The sequence below is a fragment of the Phodopus roborovskii genome, unplaced genomic scaffold (genome assembly GCF_943737965.1).
Source record: "Phodopus roborovskii unplaced genomic scaffold, PHOROB, whole genome shotgun sequence".
In the NCBI taxonomy this organism is placed as follows: Eukaryota; Metazoa; Chordata; class Mammalia; order Rodentia; family Cricetidae; genus Phodopus; species Phodopus roborovskii.
In genome coordinates, this window is record NW_026125397.1 from 8,657,440 (window position 1) to 8,681,991 (window position 24,552).

A 24,552-nucleotide genomic window follows, 5' to 3' on the forward strand; every position below is an offset into this window, starting at 1 on the left:
GGGCTCAAACTTAGTTGTGAAAATAAGTAATATCTGCCAGAAGAAGTTCAGCCTGCAAAGGTAGTTCTCCAGGCTCACAGGCTCACAGTTGGGTTCACAGGCTCACAGTTGGGGTTCAGTTTAGCTTGTCCTTCATGTTGAAAAACTTTTAATTTAATTCCAGAAATTTGCTTTTCAACTTGGTATCATTTTCTTAAAAAAATCATAGGCACAGGAAAACGTTTCAAAGATCAAACAAATGTACAAAATGAAACTGAATTGTGTATACCTGCCTTCTTGTGAAACCATCTACCCCCACCCGTTGCCAGAAGAGAAAGACTAAAAGATTGAAAACAGAAGTTTGGGCCTAGATTTTGTGACAAACAGCAGGTGGGGACAGCCTGTCCCTTAGGCCACTGGGGCTGTTTGGCAATTGCCTGGCTCTGCAGCCAGTCCCTTTGAATGCAGCCAGTCCCTTTGAGTGAGCTGCCTCACTGCACTTCCCTGCACTTTGTCACTTTAGTTCCTTGATTTTTTTTTTCTCTCCAAACCATCTGAATATGCAGCCCTGCACCTAAGTGGTAGGGCTGGACACTGGCTGAAACGTGCTTTTCATTTGCTAAACAGTTACTCACATGACCACTTATGCTGTTCTTAGGTATTTGAAAGGCATTATTGGACAAACATCCCAACTCCTCATTGGAAGTTAACATTATTTAAGTAAAATACATATAAACAGATTACATAGTGGTTTGCTATGTGGTGTGGGAAATGCTTTAAATATATGTGTATGTGTATTTATATAGGAAGGGAGAGAGAGAATATGAAATCATCCACAGGGCTCAACTGTGGTCCAGTATGATCTTAAACTCATAACTAGCAGAAGTTTACCTTGAACATCTGATCATTCTGTCTCCACCCTTAGAGCTGGATTGCAGATAAACACTACTGTGCCCAGCTTACACGCAGTGCTGGGGGATGGGGGTTGTTCATGCTAAACACATTCTGCCAACTAAGCTAGATCACCAGCACCCTCTCTGTAGTATTTATATCAAATGTTGTGAATATAGCAAAGAAAATGTTTATCTCATTGACTTTACCATCTTAGCTGCAGCAATTTTCTTGATGAATACATGTATCATATTTTCATCTTACCTCTAAGTTTCTCTCTCTCCTATCCATGGTGGCTGGGACAGCCATTTACACTGGTTATCAGTTATCAAAACCCAAAATAACCATTTCAGTTTTATTTAGTACACAGAAATAGGGAAGTCCCAGATAACTAACAACTCCTGTGCCAACCAGGTTGTCTTAGAACACATAGACATCTACCTGCCTCCCCAGAGATGGGATCAAAGGCCTATGCTGCCACTGACTTGAAAATATCTTTAAAAAATACGAACAGAAAACGGATTTGGAGAGGAGCCGCTCACCACATTAACTTAGCCAGCTTGGGTGTTCTTTGTTGTAACAGGTATGAAGGAAGATGGAGGGTTGAGCTCTGTGTCTGTCTTGGGAAGCTCATTCAGGGACCAGGGTATAGTCTACCGAGCCATAAGGCAAAAGGTTGGTTGGGTGTTTGAGAACTACATGTTGAGAATGTGCCAGAGTAAAGCTTGCTTGCCAGCAGGGTTGATAAGATGAGATCAGAAGGATGGTGGGAGTAGATCACATAGAGCCTTGGAATTTGAATTTAACTCTAGCAGAATGAGGTCATTGTAAGATTTTGAGTAAAGGCATGGAATCTATAGGGTACTTACAAGGAGGAGGAGATCCTTATAGCCAACCAGGTGAGTGGACAGCGCTGGCTCAGACCAAAGTGCTAGTGGAGGAGGAGTGGACATAGTTTAAAGTTATGTTTAATAGCTATGAAAAATAAAGCTATATATTCTAAAGTTAGAGTCCTTTGGATTTCTTCCTAGCAAATGCTGTATGTTAAAAAAAAATGACAGAAAAGGTAAAAGGATGACTGATCCAAGACTTATGATATGAAAAATTGGAACAATAGGAAAGATGATAATTTCAATTTGGAACCTGTTTAGTATGGGATATCTGGTAGACGTCTGAAGGTAAAGGTAGATGTTTCAATCACTTTGGAGGGCGAATCAGGACCTATTATTGATCAGCCAGAAACATACAGAACATTCCAGGATCAGTGGGAGAGCTCAAGGCAGAGCCAGGCTTCTGTTCTGTATATTGGTGGGATTGCCACAAGCTTGAGTCTCCAGGCTATTCACTTGTATCTGGATTTTAGGACAGTCCTTATGAGGGAAGTTTGGGTAGCCAATGAGGTTTGGTGGGAGCCACTGGGAGGACATCGTGCCTGTCGAGACTACATAAATTACAATGCACTATTTAAAGAACATTTGTTGACATGTAGCAATCACCTGAAAATGATGCTCTTTATTGGACTTTCTTTTCTGTAATTTTTTAAGGTATGTGTGTGTGTGTGTGCGTGCCTGTGTAGGCCAGATGAAGGGGTTGTATCTCCTGGAGCTGGGGTTGCAGGTGATGTTAAGTCCTCCTGTGTGGATGCTGGGAACTGAACTTGAGTCCTCTAGAAGAGCAGTAACTGCTCTTAACCTCTCCCTAACCCCTTATTGCACATTCATTCCCTTCTTTTTTTCTAACCACATTTGAAAACAGTCTAATCATAGAGAGGCATCTAGTTAGGTATGTTATTGTACATTTATATCATGAAGTATAAAAATGTGCATGATAATAAAAGTTTTAGATCATGAAGTCAAAAAAAGAAAAAGAAGTAAAATAGTCAGTTATAAATCAGTGATGAGTAGAAAACAAGACTTGTGAGGAGTGAGAATTAGGATTTCTTTTTTCTAATGCTAGAACTGAACCCAGAGGTTTCTCCAACCTCTGAATATTTTTAAATGTTTACCCGAGACAAGGCACTTTGTTAAATATTTTACAAACAGTATCTCATTTAAAAGCCCTGTTTGCCTAGTCAGAATATATTCTTATTTTTCTCAGATAACAAAAGTAGCGAACAGCAATTTAACCTTCTCTGAAAACAAAATAGATATGGGATGCAAAACCAACTATGGCTTCAAAATCCCTCAATTATTGTTTTTCTCAATATTCCCAGATTATAACCTCTAAGAAGAATATATTCCAAAACTCTGAGTTCATTGTGTTGTTTCTGAGTCTCTGTTGCTGATTAAATAAAATGACTTCCAGATAGCTTTAAATTAATCCTGGGTGGCAGGCAAGAGCCAATTGAAAAAGTAAAGACATTTAGAAAAAGAAACAGCAGGAGTCACAAAATGTGGATACTGGGTCAATGTTGGGAATATGGAAAGGTAAATATAGAATAATATTGTAATTTTAAAAGGCTGCATATGAGAGAAATATTTCATGCAACAGAGCTCATGTGGAGTGGAGTTTTACTAGGGGTAAGGTAATGGGGAAAAGGAGAAGACATCTGAGGACAGTAGCAACAGAAGGGAAAAGAGAGAGACAGAAAGAGAGAGAGAAGGGGAAGAGAGAGGGGGAGGAGAGAGAGGAGAGGAGAGGAGAGGAGAGAGGTGGGTAGGGCCCTTTTAAAAAGGGACATAGTGAATGTGCACAGATGGTACTCTTTGTGGCTGCAGCTGAGGATGTATCCTGTCAGAACCCCAAGGGCAAGCCTAAGTACTAACACTGAATTTTGTGACACTTGCCTATTTAAGGATGGGGTGGACTTAGAGGGTTGCTTGGGACTTCAGATGCATCTTTGGAATTAGCCTAGGATTGTACTTGAGGCAACAGAATGCTTGTGTAACTCAAGAAAGACTTGATGGTGAGAAAACAGCAAGACAAATCCGAGGCATGCCAGTATTTTCATAGTGAGCGACTGAAGGTGGTAAAGGAGTTGACAGAATTAAGAGAAATATATACAATATACACTATCTTAGAATCTCAGGCAAGAAGGGCAAAGTTAGTTAGTGCTGAGTTAGGAACACCAAATAATGCAGAGATGGGAAGGCTTGGTCAATAAAGGTGCTTGCTTTTGTAGACCAGTGCTGACTGCCTCCAGAGCATTGGCAGTAACCTCACAATACAGTCAGATAGCTAGGGACTGGAGAATGAAAAGACCAGTTTTAAGATCCTGTGCATGCTATTAAAGCTAAGTGTACAAAAGCAGGCATTCAGGTTAAGATACGCTTGACCAGATAAATGAGTACTTTGATCCAAGTTCTAAGATATGTACTCAATTTACCTAATAAGACAAATGATTAATGACTACAGCATATTAATTATTTGGTATGAATGTGAATGCCCTTAAATACTATTAAGTTTTATCCATTAATAACAGGAGGAAACAATAACAAAATTATAAACCATTAAAAATAGTTATCTTCTAATACATTTAACTTGTTGGAATCTTGCTCTCTCCACGTACCCAGTTTTGATGTATGTACACCTATATATTTAATTGTATTGTGGATTTGGGGGAGAGGAAACTAAAGGTAGTTTCTACTTAGGCAAATGGTGTACCACTGCACTGTACTCCAAAATGTGTATCTTTGCCAATATTGAAAAGTAGAAACAATAGCATATGAGCCCCAACATCAAATCCCTTTACTTTGCTCATCTTCCCACTTTTTCCACACACTTTCCCCCCTTTTAGTCTTTTTATGCTAATCACAGACATCCCATCATTTCACCCATAATTACCTCGGATGGCCTCTGTCTAATGAGGATGTAGGTGCAGCTTTGATGATCACTTAGTGACAAATTGCTGAAGCTCCCAGGCTTCATTTCCAGTGTAGGCTTTGATTTACATGATCTTTCCTCTGCCTTCCCTGCTGGCCTCTTAGAGGGCAGCTGGAATTTATGGGCTACGTGAGTCCCATTTCCCCACGGCTACTCCCCACTTCCAGTGGCTTAGGAAACAAAAGTTCTCACTTTCACTCTTTAGGCACTAAAGTAGAGCTCAAGTTTTGGGATACTTATGTGATTTTTCCTAAAAGCCCCTTATAAGGGTGTCAGGTTCAGGGACTCGGGCCAGAGGATGCTGGAGTTAACTGAGTAGCATGCAAGCTCCGGTGTTTGTGCAGACTTGTGCACCAGTCAGAGCTTTTCTTGGCACTTACCAGAAGTTTCATTAGAAAGCGTTTACCCATAGCATCATCGCAGGTGTGGTTCCAGGACCTACTTTTTAGGTCTGGACAACAGACTCTGGCTTAACTCAGAGACTCATGTGGAAAATCAAATCAAACGATGTCACACAATATTCTTTTGTGGTATGACTCACTGTGATCTTAAATAGAGCATAAAAATATTATGTAAAGAAAGAAAAACATTAGGACTTACTTCATCGTAATTGAATGCTTATCAACTTCTGTAAATTGTTAGGGTCCTTAACAATTTCTGAATCTATGAGTCAGAGTAAAGTTTAAGGCATTGTGAGAACGAAGACAACATTTGGAGCACTGTTTACAACAGTGAGTGTATATGGCCACCTCCTGGTATTGGCAGTTCACACTAGAGTGATCAGCCTGCATTTTAGCTGGAATACTTTGCCATAATGTCCTCATTTAATTTTCTAAAATGTATATTACATCTTGACTTTTAAAGAAATCTTTATTTCTTATTTGTTCTTTTGATGATACAAAGCGTTTTCTGTGTCATTAAACAAACAAACAAACAAACCCATTAGGACTTACTTCATTGTAAATTGAATGCTTATCAACTTCTGTAAACTAATTGGGCCCTTAACAATTTGTTCTCTATGGGAGCAGACTTTATGGAATGAATATATAAAGGGGTATATGAAGGGGATTTTTTTAGAGTGTGTTGGGGACCATCATCATCCTCACTACCTCAGGCCTCTGAGATAGAAAAGTACTGTCTCTTAAGAAGCAAGCAGGCAGAATGTTTAGCAGAGCATTCCTACTGGTTTTACAACCAGTTAAAGTATAGCTCAGGATAGTCTTCCTGTTGTAGCTTTACAGACGGTTAAAGAATAGCTCAGGATATTCCTCCTGCTGCAGTTTTACAGCCAGTTAAAGATTAGTTCAGGGCATTCCTTCTACTGACCCTTTCACCCTGCCCACTTGCAAACCCCCATCCGCATCCTGCCCATGGTCCTATCTAAGCCTCCCCTGAGAAAATAAAGTTAGCTTGATCAGACTATGGACTTGCTGGTGTTCTTCTCATCCCTTACACCTCGATTCCCCTAGGTGTCTCCCAGTTCGTCGTTGACTGTTCCTCAGGTCGGGACAGAGTGGCTTATAGAGTGTGGTCCAGCTAATCCAATAATAGCTGTCGATCAACAGAAAGCCCAAGAAGCCAGTGGTGTTCAGTCCACAAGGCCAGATTACTCAGCTGTTACTCAGTGTATACCATAATACTGAAGAAGTATACTCTAACACCAGTAAAGGGATAGACTTGGTGTCAAGAGAGTAAGCACTTATAGAATGAATATATAAAGGGGATTTTTTTTTTTTTTTTTTAGAGTGGCTTATAGACTGTGGCCAGCTAATCCAATAATAGCTATCTACCAAATAATTTATTGGACTATAAGCTCAGCCCTGGCCATTATGGACTTCTGATACCCCTAAGTCAACAAGCTATGAAAGGACTAACAGTTTTAGGAGGGGTGATTGAACCAGAATACCAAGGGGAAATTGGATTGCTTCTTTACGATAAGTTAAGAAACATTGTATCTGGAGTGCAGGAGATCCTTTAAGGCATCTCTTGGTGCTACCCTGTCCTATAATTAAAATTCAAGCAGGATGACAAAGGCCACAGTCCTTTAGGAACAAAGGTATGAGTCACTCCTCCAAGAAAAGGGTCAAGACCTGATGAGATGCTTGCTGAGGATGGAGGAAATAGAAAATGGGTAGTAGAGGAAGGTTATTATAAATACCAGGTAAGACCATGGTACCAGTTACAGAAATGAGGATTATAATTAATATGTGTTTCTGTTGTATTTTATTAAGAATGTGTTTATATGGATATTTGTGTTTTCTTTTCTCAGTTTCTTTACTATGTAGTGTAACATCAATTAAGAGACTATCAGTGGTTGTCATATTTAAGTTTGGGATACTAAAAGAATGTCTCTTAAGGGACATTGACACCTATTATAAATCTACAATGCAGTTACAGTTGTACAAGGGATAGTTATATCATGTTAGGTGTAATGATGACCCAGTAAAAATATTTAGTGTGTTGGTGATAGTACATAAGATAGTTATATCATGTTGGGCATAATTATAACCTGGTTATTATTTTCAGTTAGAAATCAAGCATGATGTAAGAAGATATGGTTGTGTGTCAAGCTGACAGGGTGAGGCCTTCTGATAGCTATTCTTGGTTCTAAACTTGATTATATCTGGAATTAATTGAAACCCAAGTGGTTGGGCGTACCTATAAAGGATTTTTTTTTCCCCTTTATTGTGTCATTTAAGAGGAAAGACCCACTTTTGATACAGATCTTTTGGGATGGGGAGATTCACCTTTAATCTGGGCTACACCCTCTGCTGGCAGTTTATATAAAGGACATGAAAGAAAGCAGCCTGCTCTCTTCGCCTGTTTGCTCTTATTATCACTCTTGACACCAAGTCTAACCCTTTACTGGCGTTAGAGTGTACTTCTTCAGTATTATGGTATACACTGAGTAACAGCTGAGTAATCTGGCCTTGTGGACTGAACAACCACTGGCTTCTTGGGCTTTCATGAAGAAGCAATCCAATTTCCCCATGGTATTCTGGTTCAATCACCCCTTCTAAAACTTAGTCCTTTCATAGCTTGTTGACTTAAGGGCATGAGAAGTCTATAATGGCCAGGGGGAGGGCTAAGCTTCTACTCCAATGAAATATTTATTGTGTCTCCTAGCAGAAGTGCCCCCCCGCCCGGAACAAAAATATTTAGGTCACCAGAACTTAAGGTCGTGGCAACAGGAAGCCACATTTTTCCTAGTGGGTCATTAAGTGTGATAGAGAGTGGAACTATTTATTCCCTTTCGTTTTCTTTGATTCCTGGACCCCTGGGTCCCGACAATGGGAGAAAAACTGTATGCTGCACTAAACATTGATTCGAAGTGTATACTGCATTCTGGAGAAGTCTACCTCAGCCTTTCACAGGCTGCTGCCACCCAAGTGGCACTGTAACTATGTCTTCAAAAGGTTATTCCACCTTTCTATTAGGCCCGCTGCTTCAGGATAGTAGGACATATGGTAAGACCAGTGGATTCCCTGATCATGGAGCCGCCATCACGCTTCTTTGGCTGTGAAGTGAGTTCCTTGGTCAGTAGCAGATATTGTATAGAATACCATGACGGTGGATAAGGCATCCTATAATTCCATGGATGGTGGTTTGGGCAGAAACATTCAATGCAGGAAATGCAAATGCATAACCAGAATTAGTATCTATTCCAGGAAGGACAAAGAGTTATCCTTTTATGGAGGAAGTGGTTCAATGCCGTAAAGCTGCCACAGGGTCACTAGTTGGTCACCCCCCAAGAAATGGTGCCATATCTGGGGCTCAGTGTTGACCTCTGCTGTTGGCAGATTTGGCACTCAGCAATAGCAGTAGCTAGGTCAGTTTTGAGTGAAAGTCCATGTTATTGAGCCCATGCATAACCTCTACTCTGCCATCGTGGCCATTTTGTTCATGGGTCCATTGAGCAATGGCAGAGATGTCTGGGGAAAGAGGCTGACTATCCACAAATCGGTCTTCTTATTTACAGATAAGTGCCAAAGTTAACATTTACAAGTATATTCTCATCTTTTACCCATTTGGAGAGATCTACGTGCATTCTTTTCCAGCTGTTGCTATCACAGATTTTCCAACTATGCCCTTTCCAAGTCTTTGGCCATGCAGCCAGTCTATTAGCTATAGCCTATGAATCAGTGAATAATCAGCATCTGGCTTTTTTTCCTTCCAAACAAAATGTATTACCAGTTCTGCTCACTAAGAAGATTTCTCCTTGCCAGCATCTTTCAGGGTTGTCTCAGAATGGGCTTGTACTTCTGTAGCTGTCCACTTCTGGGTGATGCCTCCATAATGGGCAGAACCATTGGTAAACCAGGCCCTAGTCTTCTCTTCTTCATTCAACCAATCATAGGACACATCCCATGAGGCTCTAGGTGCATGCCTGTCCACAAATAGCATTGTAATGAAAGTGTAAACCATAGGCATTTTGGAAACTTCTTCATGTAACTTGCTTGTACCTTTAGGACCTGCTCAGCCTGCTCTCTCTCTCTCTCTCTCTCTCTCTCTCTCTCTCTCTCTCTCTCTCTCTCTCTCTCTCTCTCACACACACACACACACACACACACACACACTTCCATTGGATAGTAGACTGCTGCTGTGCATGTTCTACTTTATGACTTGGTAGGTCAGATAACAATAAGCTCATGTTGGGTTGCATGGTAACCCAGTTCAGGTTGCATGGTAAATTGATGGCTGTGGTTAAATGTTCAGTTTCCACTAAAGGCCCAAGAGTTATTTTTCAAAGGGAGAATAGTTGTCTGCCTTGCTCCCAAATCCAAAAGGTCTCAACTGTAACCCACCTGTAGTGACAATGGCCTGACAAAGCCTTTAGACAGAGCCCTGTCTGACATATCAAGTACCATTGAGTTTGTTGATTCATATGATTCAAGTGGTAGAGCAGCCTGCACAGCAGTATGGAGCTGTTATAGAGCCTTCCCTGTTCTAGCACACACACACAAATCAAGAAGCTTTCCAAGTGCTTGAATGAACTGTGTCCATGATCTAAGTATGCCCCCTAAATTTTGTGCATCTTTCTTGATGGTGGGGGGGGCAGGTTCAATAACTTATTCTCCACCTTAGAATGAGTATCTCTACCTAGCCCATACTACTGGACTCCTAAGAGTTTCACTGAGGTAGAAGGCCATTGAATTTTGGGTGGATTTATTTTCCATCCTCTGGTGTTTATATATGTTATCAATGAATTTAAAGTGGTTGCAATGTCCTGCTCACTTGGTTCAATTAGTGTAATGTCATCAGTATCTTGTACCGATGTTACATTTTGTGAAAGAGATAGATGGTCGAGATTCCTTTCAACTAACTTATGCCACGCAGCTTGAAAGTGCATATATCTGTGAAGTAAAACTGTAAACGTATACTGTTGGCCTTGTAACTGAAAGGAAATTGCTTCTGGTAGTCTTTATGGACAGATACCAAGAAAAAAAAAACATTTGCTAGTTCAGTAACTTCATATGATGTACCAGGAGATGTGCTAATCTGGTACAGTGGCTGTAATTGTAGTCATTAAGTCTTTGAGATTTTGATTCTCAACTGTCATTCTCCATGATACATCTGTCTTCTGTACTGGCCAGATAGGAAGGGTAAAGGGAGATGTGGTGGGGACCACCATGCCTGCATCTTGCAAGTCTTTGATGGTGGCATTAATTTCTGCAGTTCCTCCCATGATGTGATACTGTTGTTGATTCACTATTTTCCCTGGCAAAGGCAACTTCAAAGCCTTTCCAACCATAATAGCCCTCACTCCACAGGTCAGGGAACCAATGTGAAAATTCTGCCAACTTCTATCCCAATTATGAATGGTAGGACTGGGGAAATAATCACAGGATTAGTTCGGGGACCCAGTAAACCTACTGTTAGCTGGACTTCGATCAAATCTCCATTAATCACCTGACCTTCATAAGACCCTACTTTAACTGGAGGGCCACAATGTTTCTCAGGGTCTCCTGGAGTCAGCATCAATTCAGAATCAGCATCCAAGAGATGCTGGAAAGTTTGGTTGTTTCCCACAGTGTCCAAATTACCCTTGCAAAAGGCCATAGGTCCCTCTAGGGAACAAATGGGGTAAGGGTTAATGATAAACCTTAACTTTTTATCAAGGTCCTTCTTTGGAGGAAACTAGCCATCCCTTCATTCAAAAGGTCCTGGGTATACAAACTGACTTGTCTGAAAATTGTTTCATGGGCCAAGGTTCCTTTTTGTCATGATCCAATGGAGACTTACTTTCATTTGTTTGAGAATTTTTCTGCTTCTATAGCTCAAATAAAGATGCAGTAAATTTCTTATCTGTGTTATTCCTGGAAACACCATGATTGATTAGCCAGTACCAAAGGTCCATAGTAGTCATACCACCATAGAACTCCATTTGCCTATGTTGACAATTGTGAGTTGGACCGCAATGGATATTGTGTTGTCTATTCTATCCATTACAATAACTATGATCAACTTGCCTTTGGGGATTTGGTACTGTCTCCTGGTTCCTGCTTCCAGACCCAATTAAACACATTGTATTTAATTCATCCAACTGAGCAGCAGCATCTCCAACCCTAAGGTATGGCACAAGGAAAAGGATAACGACAAAACTCTTCAAATATGCTGGTATCCCTTTCACCATTTTGGGCCTTAAAAGATTAGTGAAGGGCATGTCTTCTAGGTTTTCCCATTGTGGAGAATTAGGATATACAGCATATCCACTCTAGCATTGTAATTTCCTTGAACATTAAAATCCCTTCATCATTACTAAGCCAAGGGTTACCAGTCATTTCCCACTCCTTTACAATAGGTGATTTTTATCAAATGCTTCAGGCAACAATATAAACAAAACTTTGGCTTTTTTTTTTTTTATGTGCAAGCTTCCATATTAAACCGACAATCTCCAATCAGTGGGCCCATATCAATTAACGCAGCCTGATCCAGTTTTATGTTAGTTCTACTGTAAAATGAGTTCTCAATTGGTCTGGATAATAAAAACCTGGAGTCAGATATAGAGGAAAATGCTGAGAGACCAGAGAGAAGAAGGAGCCAGCCACAATCACACCTTACCTCCTCAGCGTCTCAGCAGACAAGAGAGCTCCTGTGTCTCCCTGCTTACATCACTTCCTGTCTGTGCAGACCTCCAGACCTCTATGGTTGGCTAGTGGCCAGCTCCATTCTCTGACTCTCAGACAGGCTTTAATTGTACATGCAAGATACCACCACATTCCACCATTATCTCATACCGGTAAAATCCATTCCTGCACTTATTTCACAGACCTTCTGCTTGAATGAATTAGCAAACTCATTGAGCTCTTAAGTAGTGTAGTACACTTCCTCATGGACTGCCCCCTTTACCTCCGCTGAAGGAACCTGCTCAGGACTAAGCTACAGGTCTAGAGCCAACTGTCAGTGGGCCCTGGAGGACATCAGTATTTTCTTGCCTGGCAACTCCTACAAAGAAACTCACTGCTGTTTTAGCAGATAACAAATGATTAAATTCCTCAGTCAGAGGTGAAGCAGGCACGGTTTCAGGGGATGGCACTAGGAGTATGTCTCCTGCTGGGGGTAGAGGAACTATTGCCTTTGGTGAGATTAAACATGTGAGAACCTGAGGTTTAAAATTCCCAGCTTCAGTAGGTTCTCCCTATTCAATGGGTCCTCCCCAGCTATAGGATCCCATTCTTTACCAAGTAATGTCCTTACCTGAACTACTGACACCCTTGGATACTGGAATTTAAATTTTTGCTGTAATTCAGCCAACCTTATAATGAGAACTTCATTTTGATTTTCTTCAACTTGAGCTCTGTGGCTCAAGTGTCCAGGGCACACTTAGAAACCTTTAGACTGTTTGAGTGCATCTGGAACTGGTCAGTTTTACTGCTGAGTCTATTGTTGTCCTTCCCCTTATAATGAGATGCTAGAAGTTGGTTAATCCTGTGACTGAGTTCACTCTTTTCCTTTGTCAGTTCATCCAGAGATGCTTGGAGCAATCAAACAGTATCTTCAGTTTTCTTGTTTCCTACAAACTTTCAAAACGTTTTGTGTTCAGAGTTACCAAATCCATTGCCCCTCACGAGCGGAGAATCAGGATAATCACATGTATTTGTCTCAAGTTTGGAAAATAGTTCACACCATGGGCTTTCAGTATTCTCCAAGCTTCTAGGAGAGGCTTCAGTAACTAAGTAGGTTTTGGGAAATTGCTATTCCAGATACTTAGACAATTCATCCTTATACTTTTGTTGTTATGGAACCATTTCTGGTACCAAAAACTGTATTAGCAGGGTTCTCTAGAGAACAGAACTTACGGAATGAATCTGTGTATCTATCTATCTATCTATCTATCTATCTATCTATCTATCTATCTATCTATCTATCGGATTTATTAGAATGGCTTACAGGCTGTGGTTCAGTTAGTCCAACAATGGCTGTCAACTAACAGAAGGCCCATGAATCCGGTAGTTGTCTAGTTCATGAGGCAGGATGTCTCATCTGGTCTTTAGTATATGCCTGAATCCTAAAGAAGTAGGCTATAATGCCAGTGAAGAAATGGGCATACCAGTGACAGCAAGAGAAAGCAGGCAAACAAAACAAAGCAAAACAAACAACAACCAAACAAAAACAAGCAACCTTTTCCCATATCATTTATATAGGCCACCAGCAGAAGGTATGGCCCAGATTAATTAAAGGTGGATCTTCTCATCTCAAAATATCTGGATTGAAAGTGGGTCTTCCCACTTCAAATGATTTAATTAAGGAAAAAATCACTCCCAGCTGTACCCAGCCACAGGGTTTTAGTTAATTCCAGATGCAGTCAAGTTGTCAGCCAAGAATATCCATCACAGCCATGAAATGTGAAGGTCACAAAGATTATCTGGTATATAGCTTCAGCTATTATGGCAAAAAATAAGAACATATTGTTTGGCTTGCTGATCAGGCATGGTGTCTTTTCAAAGCTTGGCAGCTCAATGTAATTAGTATACTAATAGCATTCGTATTGGATACAGTGTGAGTTTGGAATGTAATTGAAGCTGTCATACACCATTTAAATGAGATCTTTGGTATTGTTGGTTATTTATCATCTCTGTGTAAATATCACTTGCCCTCCCTTGCTAATATACTCAGTGAAAACTTTCAAAAATGATAGTGAGATTTTCGTCTTTGCCATCTACTGGATACAGTTCTGCAAAAGTTTAAGGAGCTTAGCAGAGTCATAGTAAGGCACACTGGGGTGCAATTAGATGGGGTACGTTTGGATGGGGTGCATTTGGATGGGGTGCATTCAGTGCATGGCCAGTGCTTCCATCATAGATATAAGCAACACTCACACACTGTTTTATTGCTATTTCTCCAGTTCCCAGGAATGTCATCGGTCAACCTGAGAAAGTGGTGTGTGCTACTAGTGGCTGAAGGAAAGCCTTTCATAGGCAGTGATGTATCCTCTTGCTATCATGAGTCAACAATTTTTATAGAGTCTCGTTTGGGAAGAGTTAACACTGAACTCAAGTCTGCCCACTTTCATCGCCCTTTGTGGAGAGCTAGAAATGTAGGGATGGCTTTATCCACAGCCATAAGGAGCCTGTGGTAGAATACCCATATGACTCCCCAATTTGGCAAAAATCAACTCCGGTGCCATATATGTGTAACATGACAATTTCCTAATGTTCCATGTGTACTTGAGAATTCTGGGATACCCTCAGAAGCAAGTTCCTGAGACTATTCCTTCCAAAACCCTGTGCGTGTGTGAGAGGCAGTGTTCTGGAATTTCTGATACCACACTAAAACTCAGTGCTGTGTTTCTTGAGAAAACCTGTTGCTCTCTCCAAGGATGTACTCCATGCACTCATTTAGAGAGGGTGGGGCACAGATCATGTTAGTAGAGGTTAGTCCTATGGATGTCTTAGCAAGAGAGTGGTTACTCTTGAAGCAAGCACATGCTAATGCTGGAAACCGTGAACTTTTTGTTGACTTCCTACAGGAGCAAAAGACTGAAATTACCTTTTGTGGCATTGTTAAATTCCTTTTCTATAACTCTGTCCCTTGTCTTTTCAGAATGTGGAGGCAATTTTTGAGACAATGTTTCTCTGTGTAGCTTTGGAGCCTGTCCTGGAACTAGCTCTAGTAGACCAGGCTGGCCCCGAACTCACAAAGGTCCACCTCCCAAGCACTCTGTCTCCCAAGCACTCTGATTAAAGGTGTGCGCCACCACTGCCAGGCTTCAATGTATTAATCTTAGATAAAGTGCATCAGAATACTTTAAACAATACAGTAGCATGCCTTGTTATAGAGAATTTTTTTGTCATCATTCCATCCATTCATTGTTTTTAATGTTTAAAAACATCATTCATTGTTTTTAATGAAAATATTGAGTGATTTCATGTCCTTTGATCTGTTAGCCATGGTAGAGCAGTTTCCATGGAGTCTGAGATGTTTGAAATGAGCCTTGGTACAGGGCTGGTTGAGAGATACCCAATGGGGATAAGGACCTACCAGAGAAGATAGATTTTTCTTTTTCAAACAGGAGAATAAACTACAAGGAATAATAGAAGGAAAGGCAAGTAGCTGCTGATATTGCCATACTTTTGAGACCTCTATGACCCAATATTATTTTTCTGATCCATTTTTGTTAGCAAAGTTTTCATTGTAGGTCTTCTTTATATACAATTTTATCTCATTTATCTCAAGTGTTTGACTATTAATTTAGCCAGCACATACATATTCTTTCCTTAGGGCTGGGTAAGAGCTGACTTGGAAACAATTTTTATTGTTATTACTTTCATTAAGCAAATTTAAGTATAGTAGATACTGTGAATTAACCAGGATTTCCTAGCACTAATATCATCATACGTATGTGGTTATATACAAACCCTGGCTTTCCACTGAGGGCCTTGTACAAAGTTACAGTGAGGATAGACTATGCTCATTCATAGTGCCATTGTTTGCTTCTTTCACTGTGTGGGCAAAGTAAACAGGGTGTGATGAATACAACCTCTCTTTGTCCAGTATCACAGCTACAGTTTTCATGCCAATATTCAAGTTCTCAGTAGCAGCTTGTGGTTCTCCACTGTCCATGGAGGAAATAGATCGCTGAGACCAAGCCATCATGTGCAATGGCCACAGTAGGAAATACGATAAAGAGTAACCCCAAGGGAGAAGGTCCTGCAGTCTCTGAGTTGTGTTTCATCATTGATAGTTGTTCCAAAAGGAATACACACAGTCACACAATATCATACTCGCACAATCACTTACCCAACACACAGTCACATAATATGACACACATATACAACCACACACACATACAGCCCCCACACACAGTCACACAATATCACACTCACACACACAATCACTTACACAACACACACACTCACACAACATGACACACATATACAATCACACTCACACATACAACAGTCATACAATATCACACACATATAATCATAATCACACACTATCACTTACACGCAATCACTTATACATACACACAAACACACACAGTCACACACACATACAACATACACACAGTCACACAATATCACACACATGAAATCACAATCACACAATATCACACTCACACACACATACAGCCACACAATGTGACACACACATACAGACAATCACACAATCCAAGAAATGTCTCATCTACTATTTAAAGTAGCTCATTTTCCAGTATGTGCTGGGCACTCCTCAGCAACCCTGTGTCTTTCTCTGTCATTCCAATATGAAGTTTCTCCTGTTACTGAGAACAGATTTTAAATTGTTTGGGGTCATCTGTTTTTTTGTTTGTTTGTTTGTTTGTTTTTGTTTTTATTATTTGTTTTCTCTGCCTGATTTAGAAGAATACTTTTGTTTTCTTCCCAATGGCATCTGTAGTATATTCATGCACTTAATAGGCATAGAAGTAATGACACTGAAGGAGGAGGTGCCTCTTTAATCTGCTAGGTACGCAGACCTAACACAGTACTCAGGAGACACAAAAATTTTGGTTGAATTAAGTGGTAGAATTTGTAATATTTAAGGAATTATATTTAAACATAATTTGAGCATGCTGTTCTAGAGTCTGTTTAAGACATATGGTTATAAATAATGAATTAGTATTTATTTTAGCAAAACCATTTAGGAATTAATTAAGCCTATTATTGTGAATGCTGTAGATGTTTTGATATTACAGACCTCAAAAATGTTTCCCTGGTATCTCTAAATCTATAAATGTCCTGCATATCCATGGATGGAGGACTTACAATCAGTCCTCTTAAGCTTGATGACCAAGCAGGAAGCGAACATAGTACAAATATATCACAGAAAGGCCATTTCTTTTTCACACCCAGGGCCATAAAAGATGGAGAAAATTTTGATACTGGGTGGGAAGGTTTTGTAAAAGCACACATAGCCACAGCACCGAGTGACTTCTTTCTGATCCAATTTCATAAATTGCTACATGAGGAAGCGCTCTCCAGTAGATAACACTCAGAAATCAGCACTTAATATGGCAGTAATGGTTATTGCTGTCATTCTTTACATCTTTAAAAATAATTAAGCATTACTGCGCAGGCATTATAAAGTTCCCCTATCACCATTAAGAGGATATTTGAGGTTTGATGTAATTTAGCAAATTACATTATACAGTAGTTAAGGTTTTATGCAGTGGAGTAAAATGAGTAGTAGTTAAGCACACTTACCATACAATGCATTGTACAGAGTTACATGTTCCAACTGCTGTCAGCTTTGTTCCAGTGTCATTATTGCTTTGCAGGCTGACGTTCCTCAGGGAGTGATTCGAGTGCAAGCTCCCCATCTTTCAAAAGTTTCCATGGCAATACAGCTAACTGAAGAACTAAAAGCCAGCGATGTACTTGCCAGGTTTCTCAGCCAAGAAAGGTAAAGGCCTGTTTTAATTATTCTGTGGGATAACTCATTTTTTATATATATTCTCTCTCTCTGTCTCTCTCCCGTGTGTGTGTGTGTGTGTGTGTGTGTGTGTATGTGTGTATACATGTATGTGTCTTCCCATTAGAAGAACAAAGCAGACTTGACAATTAGACCACTGGAGTGAACAGTGGAAATTTATCAGAGGTAGCTTGTGTTCAGGTTGATTCTGTTTTAGGCAACATGTGTGAGTAGCCCTCCACCATTTGCCTGCAGTGAGCTTGGCAAATGAAACTACTCCACCGTCTTTCCAGAACACGTTGGTTGGAGGTTAATTACTGTTTGTAGGCTGTTACGAAGATTGCTAATTAGGATACAGCAAGATTAAAATGAAGACGTAACTTTCTCTGTGAAATTTAATGAATAAGAAAGAAATGTTCCAATTTGAAAACTGAAAGCTTGGATGATTGAGAGAGGACACCCAATCCCTGAGGTCTAAAGTCACGAGAAGAGAACAAATTGTCCTCATTAGGGACATCCACATCCTTCCTTGTCCTGGGGCAGATGCTACAGGTGCTTAGAAGCTCTGCTCTCCCTCACTGCACTCACTACAGTCTGTACCCTCCCATTCATCCTCTCTCGAATTTGAGAGGTCCTGATAAGCTTTCCCATTTAAATACCTCATTTTTGGCTAAAGTCAGTTTTAATGACATTCCCCCTATTTATGTTATGAAATTAAAATTTTTTAATGGTGTGTGTGTGTGTATAAAAATTTGTGGAGTCCATTCTCTTTCCATCCTGATATGGATTCTAAGCACGGGACTCAGGTCACCAGGCTTGTACAACAACCTCCTTTACCCACTGAACCATCTCAACAGCCTCAATCTAAAATTCTTGAAAAATAAAAAATCCAGCATCGAAGTTTGTAAGTATCCTATTTTAGACTTTCCTTGAGGTTAGTCTCATTCTAACAATGGGGCTTCAGGCAGATTGTCTGCTGTTGTCATGCATGTATAGTACCTTATGCTTATGTTTGTACTCCAACTAAGACTCTGAACTTGGTGTTAGGGAAGTAGAAACCTTCAAATAACCACCATCTTCCCATCTCATAAGTTGGGAGAAAGGATGGATCTCCAAAGATGGTGGTGAAGAGGGATGGGGACTTTTGGATAATAACTCAGCCTCTTGCAAACCAGCTTAAACTTCCTTGCAGTAGCAATGGGCCTCAAATACGATCATTCCTTCTGCTTCACTGATAAGAACTTGACTGTGGAACATTTTTATCCCAGGACACACAGCTGGAAATATGACCCTATATTTGTGTCCACAGAGGCAGCCCGTAAAGTTCTCTTTACACCAGCTCCTGGGAGTCACATTTGGCATTAAGACCTGAATTCAGTCTCTCAGAATCGAGGGCTGGAATCATTAGGAATTTCTCAGATTGGTCCTTTCTCCCTGGAGTGTCTCAGCTACAATGAAGTCAACCCTCTCTCTTGCTGCCCCCCACCTTTGAGTTTCACATGCCACATTTGACCCCTTTTCTCCAGCGGCATGTTCCATTCCCTCCCAGAATGTGTCTAGAGATATGGGTACTTGAGTCAGGAGCATCCTACAAGCTCCAAGAACTCAGTTCTGCTCATCTTCCCTACTTCGACTTTCTGAGCATAAATCCTTGTGAAATTGTACAGTCTGTTCAGCTGGGACTTTAACACTTTTCGGTGTAACACGAAACAGTAGTCAGTATATTCAAATGCATGCTATTCCATCTTCAATAGACTGCTACTTTCAATGATAACATTTTAATTTATTTTGTGTGCATTTATATGCTCATGGTACACACGCCACAGTGCTTGAATCACTTTTCTCCTTCTACCAGGCGGGTCCTGGGTCATCAGGTTTGACAGGTTCCTGCTGAACATATCCTCTGTCCTAAGTTAAAGTCTCTGTTCTCCATTAGGAAGAGCAAGACAGAATAGCACTTCCTTATAGTCTTGTGGAAGTTGACTAGGAAAGTGGCCAATAAGTCAGTCCCCTTGATGTTTATCTGGGCCACAGAGTGACAGAAGTGCTCAGTAATGCTTGTACTGTACTTTTCCTCTGCCACATACTTGCATCCCACCTGTTTGGGACAGCTAGGGAGCTCTCTTTCCTTCATCATTCACTTTCCAACTGTCTCTGTCAACGCCAATGAACACACGTGAGCACAAAGTACAATAAAGTGGCCATTCATTCATCAGTTTTTAGTAAAGTATGGATGCCTTTCCATCAGTACTTAGGGAATTGTTGACTTTACATGAAAGCGATTCTATCGCATAAATTTTTTCAGCTTTCTGTAAAATGAAAAAAAAACTATATAGACACTTGGGAACCACTGTGAGTGCATTGGACTAGATTCTTAAAAATAACGTCTTTTTTTATTTTTTTTATCTTACATATCAATCCCAGTTCCCTCTCCCTCCCTCTTTTACTCGCTCCCACCCTCATGCCCCCCAGCCACCCTCCCCTCCCACCCTGTCACTCTACATGTAGGGTGATGCCCTCCAGGAGGGGTCATCTTAATCTGTCAAGTCATTTGGAGTGGGACTAGGCCTTCTCTCCTGTCTCTAGGTTAAGGCAGTATCCCTCCATGGGGGATGTGCCCCCAAAGTCCTTTTGTGCACCAGGGATAGATACATCCTGGCTCCACTGTCTGAGGTCCCTTAGACTGCCCAAGCTTTCTAAATGAGACCCATGTTCAGGGGGCCTGAGTCAGTCCCATGTTGGATTCCCAGTTATCAGTCTGGGGGCCTTTAGCTACTCCTTGTTCAGGTCAGCTGTCTCTATGTGTTTCTGTAACCTAGTCTTGTCCTCTCTCTCTCTGCAACTGGATTCCAGGAGTTCGACTCAGTGTTTAGCTGTGGGTGTTTGCTTCTGTTTCCACTACTAGATGAGGGCTCCATGATGGTGGATAAGTTAGTCATCAATCTCATTATCAGGGAAGGGCATTTATGGTAGCCTTTCCACTGTTGCTCAAATTGTTAGTTGGGGTCAGTCTTGTAGGTCTCTGGACATTTCTCTAGAGTCAGTTTTCACTTCAAATCTATAATGGCTCCTTCTATTATGTTCTCTCTCTCTGTCTCTCTCTCTCTGTCTTCTCTTTTCTATTCCTCCCCTGTCTCAATCTTCCTAGTCTCAAGTGCTTCCCTCTCCTCCCCTTCTTTTTCTTTTAGTCCCCTCACTACTGTCTTTTATAACATTCTTTGGCAGTGGGGGGCTTTATAGCCATAGTAACTCTTGGTTGGAATCAGAGTGTGACCATTGGATGGCATACAAGGCAGCAGGAGGAGCTGAAGTTTGTACACAGCCCTGGGCTGGTAGTGATGCCCTGGGCACAGTGGCAGGGAGAGAATCGCATAACCAGAGAATCATTAATGGGGTGCTTAGAAAAGCTGTTGTTGTGCCAGGATTCCTTATAGCTGGAGTAGACTCAGACTTGCTGATTTTCTTCCTGCCTACATGATGCATCTCCTCTGGACTTCCTACACATGTCTGTGCACCATGTGTACATGTCTGTGGAGGTACAAAGAAGGTATTTGGTCCTCTGGAACTGGAGTTACTGCTGGTTGTGAGTTACCTTGTAGTTGCTGGGAAGCGGACCCCAGGCCTCTGGAAGAACAGTCAGTGCTCTGAACTGCTAAGCCATCCCTCCAGCCCCTTTCCTTTGGACCTTTACTTTATCAGCAGCCCACAAACTTTTCTGTTCACATAATCTACATACCACAGAGGATTTTCAAAGCAAAGTCTTGAACTTTCTCCTGGAAATGTAAAGTTTGGTTCTAAAATTTTGGCAGGTTCCTGAAGTAATTCTTTTACAGAAACCTTTGAAAAATCACTGAGTTATAATTTGTGTGTGTATATGTGCGTGATTAACATTTGAGAAAAGTTTACTTTTGTAACCATCATGTAAAACCTAAAATATACAGAGTTATGGAGTAGTGAGAAGCTCCCATTCCTGGATATACTGCATAATGTCAAAACATGGCTAATTGTATCTGTATAACTTAACCTTCAGTGGCTTTCTATAGTATGTAGAAAATTCTATTTTTTTGAAGAATGTAAACGTATAGATGTAACATACGGTGTGAACAAATGCTAGTGCAATGAGGAAACTGAGTCAGTATCTTGACCCTGTGAAGTGTGGATAATCATATCAATAATCACATGATATCAGTGTTATATTAACTTGATTTTCTGGTGTTTACAAATTTAGATTCTGATTATTCTTTTGCTTCCAGATATCTGTTTCTATTTATTTCATTTTCAAGTGTGACAGTTTTAGTTACCTGTAAGGTACATTTAACAGATGGGAAAACACAAAAGTATGTAGCTGCAGTAGGCCTAACTTATGAATTTTCTATGATAGCTAGAATTTCCTGGTCTGCTAAACTGGTTTACTTGTAAACTGGTTAAGGATGCAACTAATCAGTCTGTCTTACCCTTGACAGTGGGGTTGCCCAGACACTTAAGAAAGGAGAAATTTTTCTGTATGAAATTGGAGGAAATATTGGTAAGAAAATTTTCATTCTATATGCTGATTTAATGTTGCAAGTGTTTGTTATTTATATGTTTGCAAGAAAAATATTTCTATATTTGAAAGTAAGCACACCATGCCTTAGACAGTTTCTGTATAATATGGGTTTATTTAGTGGTCAGACCTTTCTTCCCTGGACCTCTTTTTGAGCTCCTTTTGTCCAATTAATCATTCATACTCAGCCTTTGTATATTTAACTTTTCATTTCACAATTAGAGCTTGGAAATCAGTGTGCTTTCTTAGCTGAATTCAAGACTGCTGCTATGTTTAATGCAGGTGAGGTTGATTTTAAAGGAGCATTAAAGTTCATCCCCTTGGCGAATTCTTTAAATGTTGCCGTGAGAAACAGGGAAAAAGGACAAAGATTCTGAAAGCTAAGATTGTTTAACCATTGCGATTGATTTTATGATTGTATCTGCACTCACACACTGTCTTAACTGGTACCACATCTCCTTCACAGGGGAACGTTGCCTTGATGACGACACATACATGAAGGACTTGTACCAACTGAACCCAAATGCTGAGTGGGTCATAAAATCCAAGCCACAATAGAAGACTAACCAGAGGACTAGTGTCATCATTCTTGCTGGGTCAAGAGTGTAAATAAAAGTTACGAAGTGACACCCCCCCCATGCCTTAAAATGATAGATGTTTGTGGCTTTTACAATTGTTAATTATTATTAAGGAAACAAATATTTTTGGAGTTAAGTGGAAAGGGGTGTGATTAGCTTGTGGGCTGTTCATACACACTCTAAGATATGTTCAGATGTGACAGCTGTTTGGTTTTATTTTTGTTTTGTATGAAATAAATTCTCTACCACTTTTTTGTTGGGGAGGACTGCTGGGTATTGAAGCAGAACTTTACTCCTGATGACCTTTATGACACCTAGTGATATCCCAAGCACATTAAACCATCTTTGCTAATAGATTTACCAAAGAGGTTTGGGTTTATTTACATTTTAAGAATGGTCTCCCCCCTTTCTTACCTCTTCCTGCCTACCTTCCCTCAATAAAACTTGCCTTTTTTTTTTTTTTTTAACCAAAAAGAGACAGTTAACAGCAGGTGTGTGAAGCTGTGCAGGCAAACCTAACTCAACAGTATTCTTGTTACCACACAATGTTAGTACCCATGGCTCTGAATCCTCTGTCTGAGCATCCTTCCTGCAGCATCTTGTTTTATTCCAGCTTATCTGACTTCTGTGCACAAATCTCTATCCATCATCAAAACCTAAACTGTTAGGAACATCCAATCATCACCAAAGCATAAAACGTTTAAACACTCCAGAGAAATATGACCCACACAGAATAACTGAGTCACCTCTGACCACAATGGGAAAAGCCAGATCACTTTGTGTGCACCACACTCTTCCAGATGGAATCTGGAAAGGAATATATGAAGTTACCTGGCAACATTATAAATATCATAATAGTACAACCTGGAACAACTGGAGAATGCATTGTGAAATGGCACTTTCTGTCCCCACCCCTTTCTCCCAGAATGAGTCTTCTGGGTGTGACGATTGTTGTTGTCAACAATTTTGCCTGTTTTCATGTTTTAAATAATCTGAGTGAACTTATAAAGATGGCACAGAAAGTATTGTTCCCAGGGCTTTTCGTGCACAGACCATACTGTGACACCACCACATGGATCTCTGCTGAAAAAAAGAGAAGTGAAATATGGTAGAATGTCATCGATGACAGGAGGCGCGTATAGATGTGGCACCAATGTGTCGATGACAGTGTTCATAGTTCTGCAGGGGAAGCTGCACATTCTCAGAAGCTCTTGATGCCACTCTAATTAGGAAGGAAAGTGCCGTTAATGAGAACAGCGAAATGTTGAGCGTATAATTACAAGAGCAGCCTGTGGATAGATGCTTCAGTAACGCCATGGTGATCTGTGCCATTGCTTTTTTATTTAAAGAAATTTTATAATTAAAAGCCTTTTTCTAAACGATCTTCTCTTGGAATTATTACTTTTATTCCAGTGTGTTCATGGGTCTCCTTTTGTCTTTTTTAAAATTATTTTAATTAACAGTCTATTTTCATTGTAATTAAGCGTCATCTGCTCTCCTATTAGTTCTACTTTCCTGTGTAGTTTTTAAGTTTGAAAGACGTGTGAGACAAGCTTATTTCTTTCCTCGTTATCTATTTTTCTTTACGTAAATGTCCATCCTTTGGGGCTTTCAGAACACATTTTGTGCTGTTTCTTATTATAAGAGTATGTTCATTTCATGGGTAGCAAAATGTTTTATTGATGGTTTGGTTTAAACAATGAACAACTCTAAAGAAAAAAGATTTGCTTAAAACATTCAGGGATCCATAACAACAACAAAAGGACAGGAGTCAGGATAGTAATTTAAAGAAGTATTCCTAGAACACATGTGTCAATTGATTCTTAGCACACGGACTGCTTACCCAGGAAGGCTGGAAGAATT

The 24,552-nt window shown here is 40.3% G+C and overlaps 1 protein-coding gene across 4 annotated transcripts in view; it reads left to right on the forward strand.

Moving 5' to 3' along the window:
- Arhgap18 (Rho GTPase activating protein 18) overlaps positions 1 to 24,071 on the forward strand; it is a 205,936-nt gene extending 181,865 nt beyond the window's left edge. For all 4 annotated transcript variants that reach the window (XM_051175462.1, XM_051175463.1, XM_051175461.1 and 1 more), the window contains exons 13-15: positions 17,435 to 17,559; positions 22,032 to 22,093; positions 22,578 to 24,071. In XM_051175462.1, coding sequence (XP_051031419.1) covers positions 17,435 to 17,559; positions 22,032 to 22,093; positions 22,578 to 22,669 — 279 coding nt within the window. In that variant the 3' untranslated portion in view covers positions 22,670 to 24,071. The remainder of the gene's footprint in view (positions 1 to 17,434; positions 17,560 to 22,031; positions 22,094 to 22,577) is intronic.
- Positions 24,072 to 24,552: the final 481 nt, after the last annotated feature.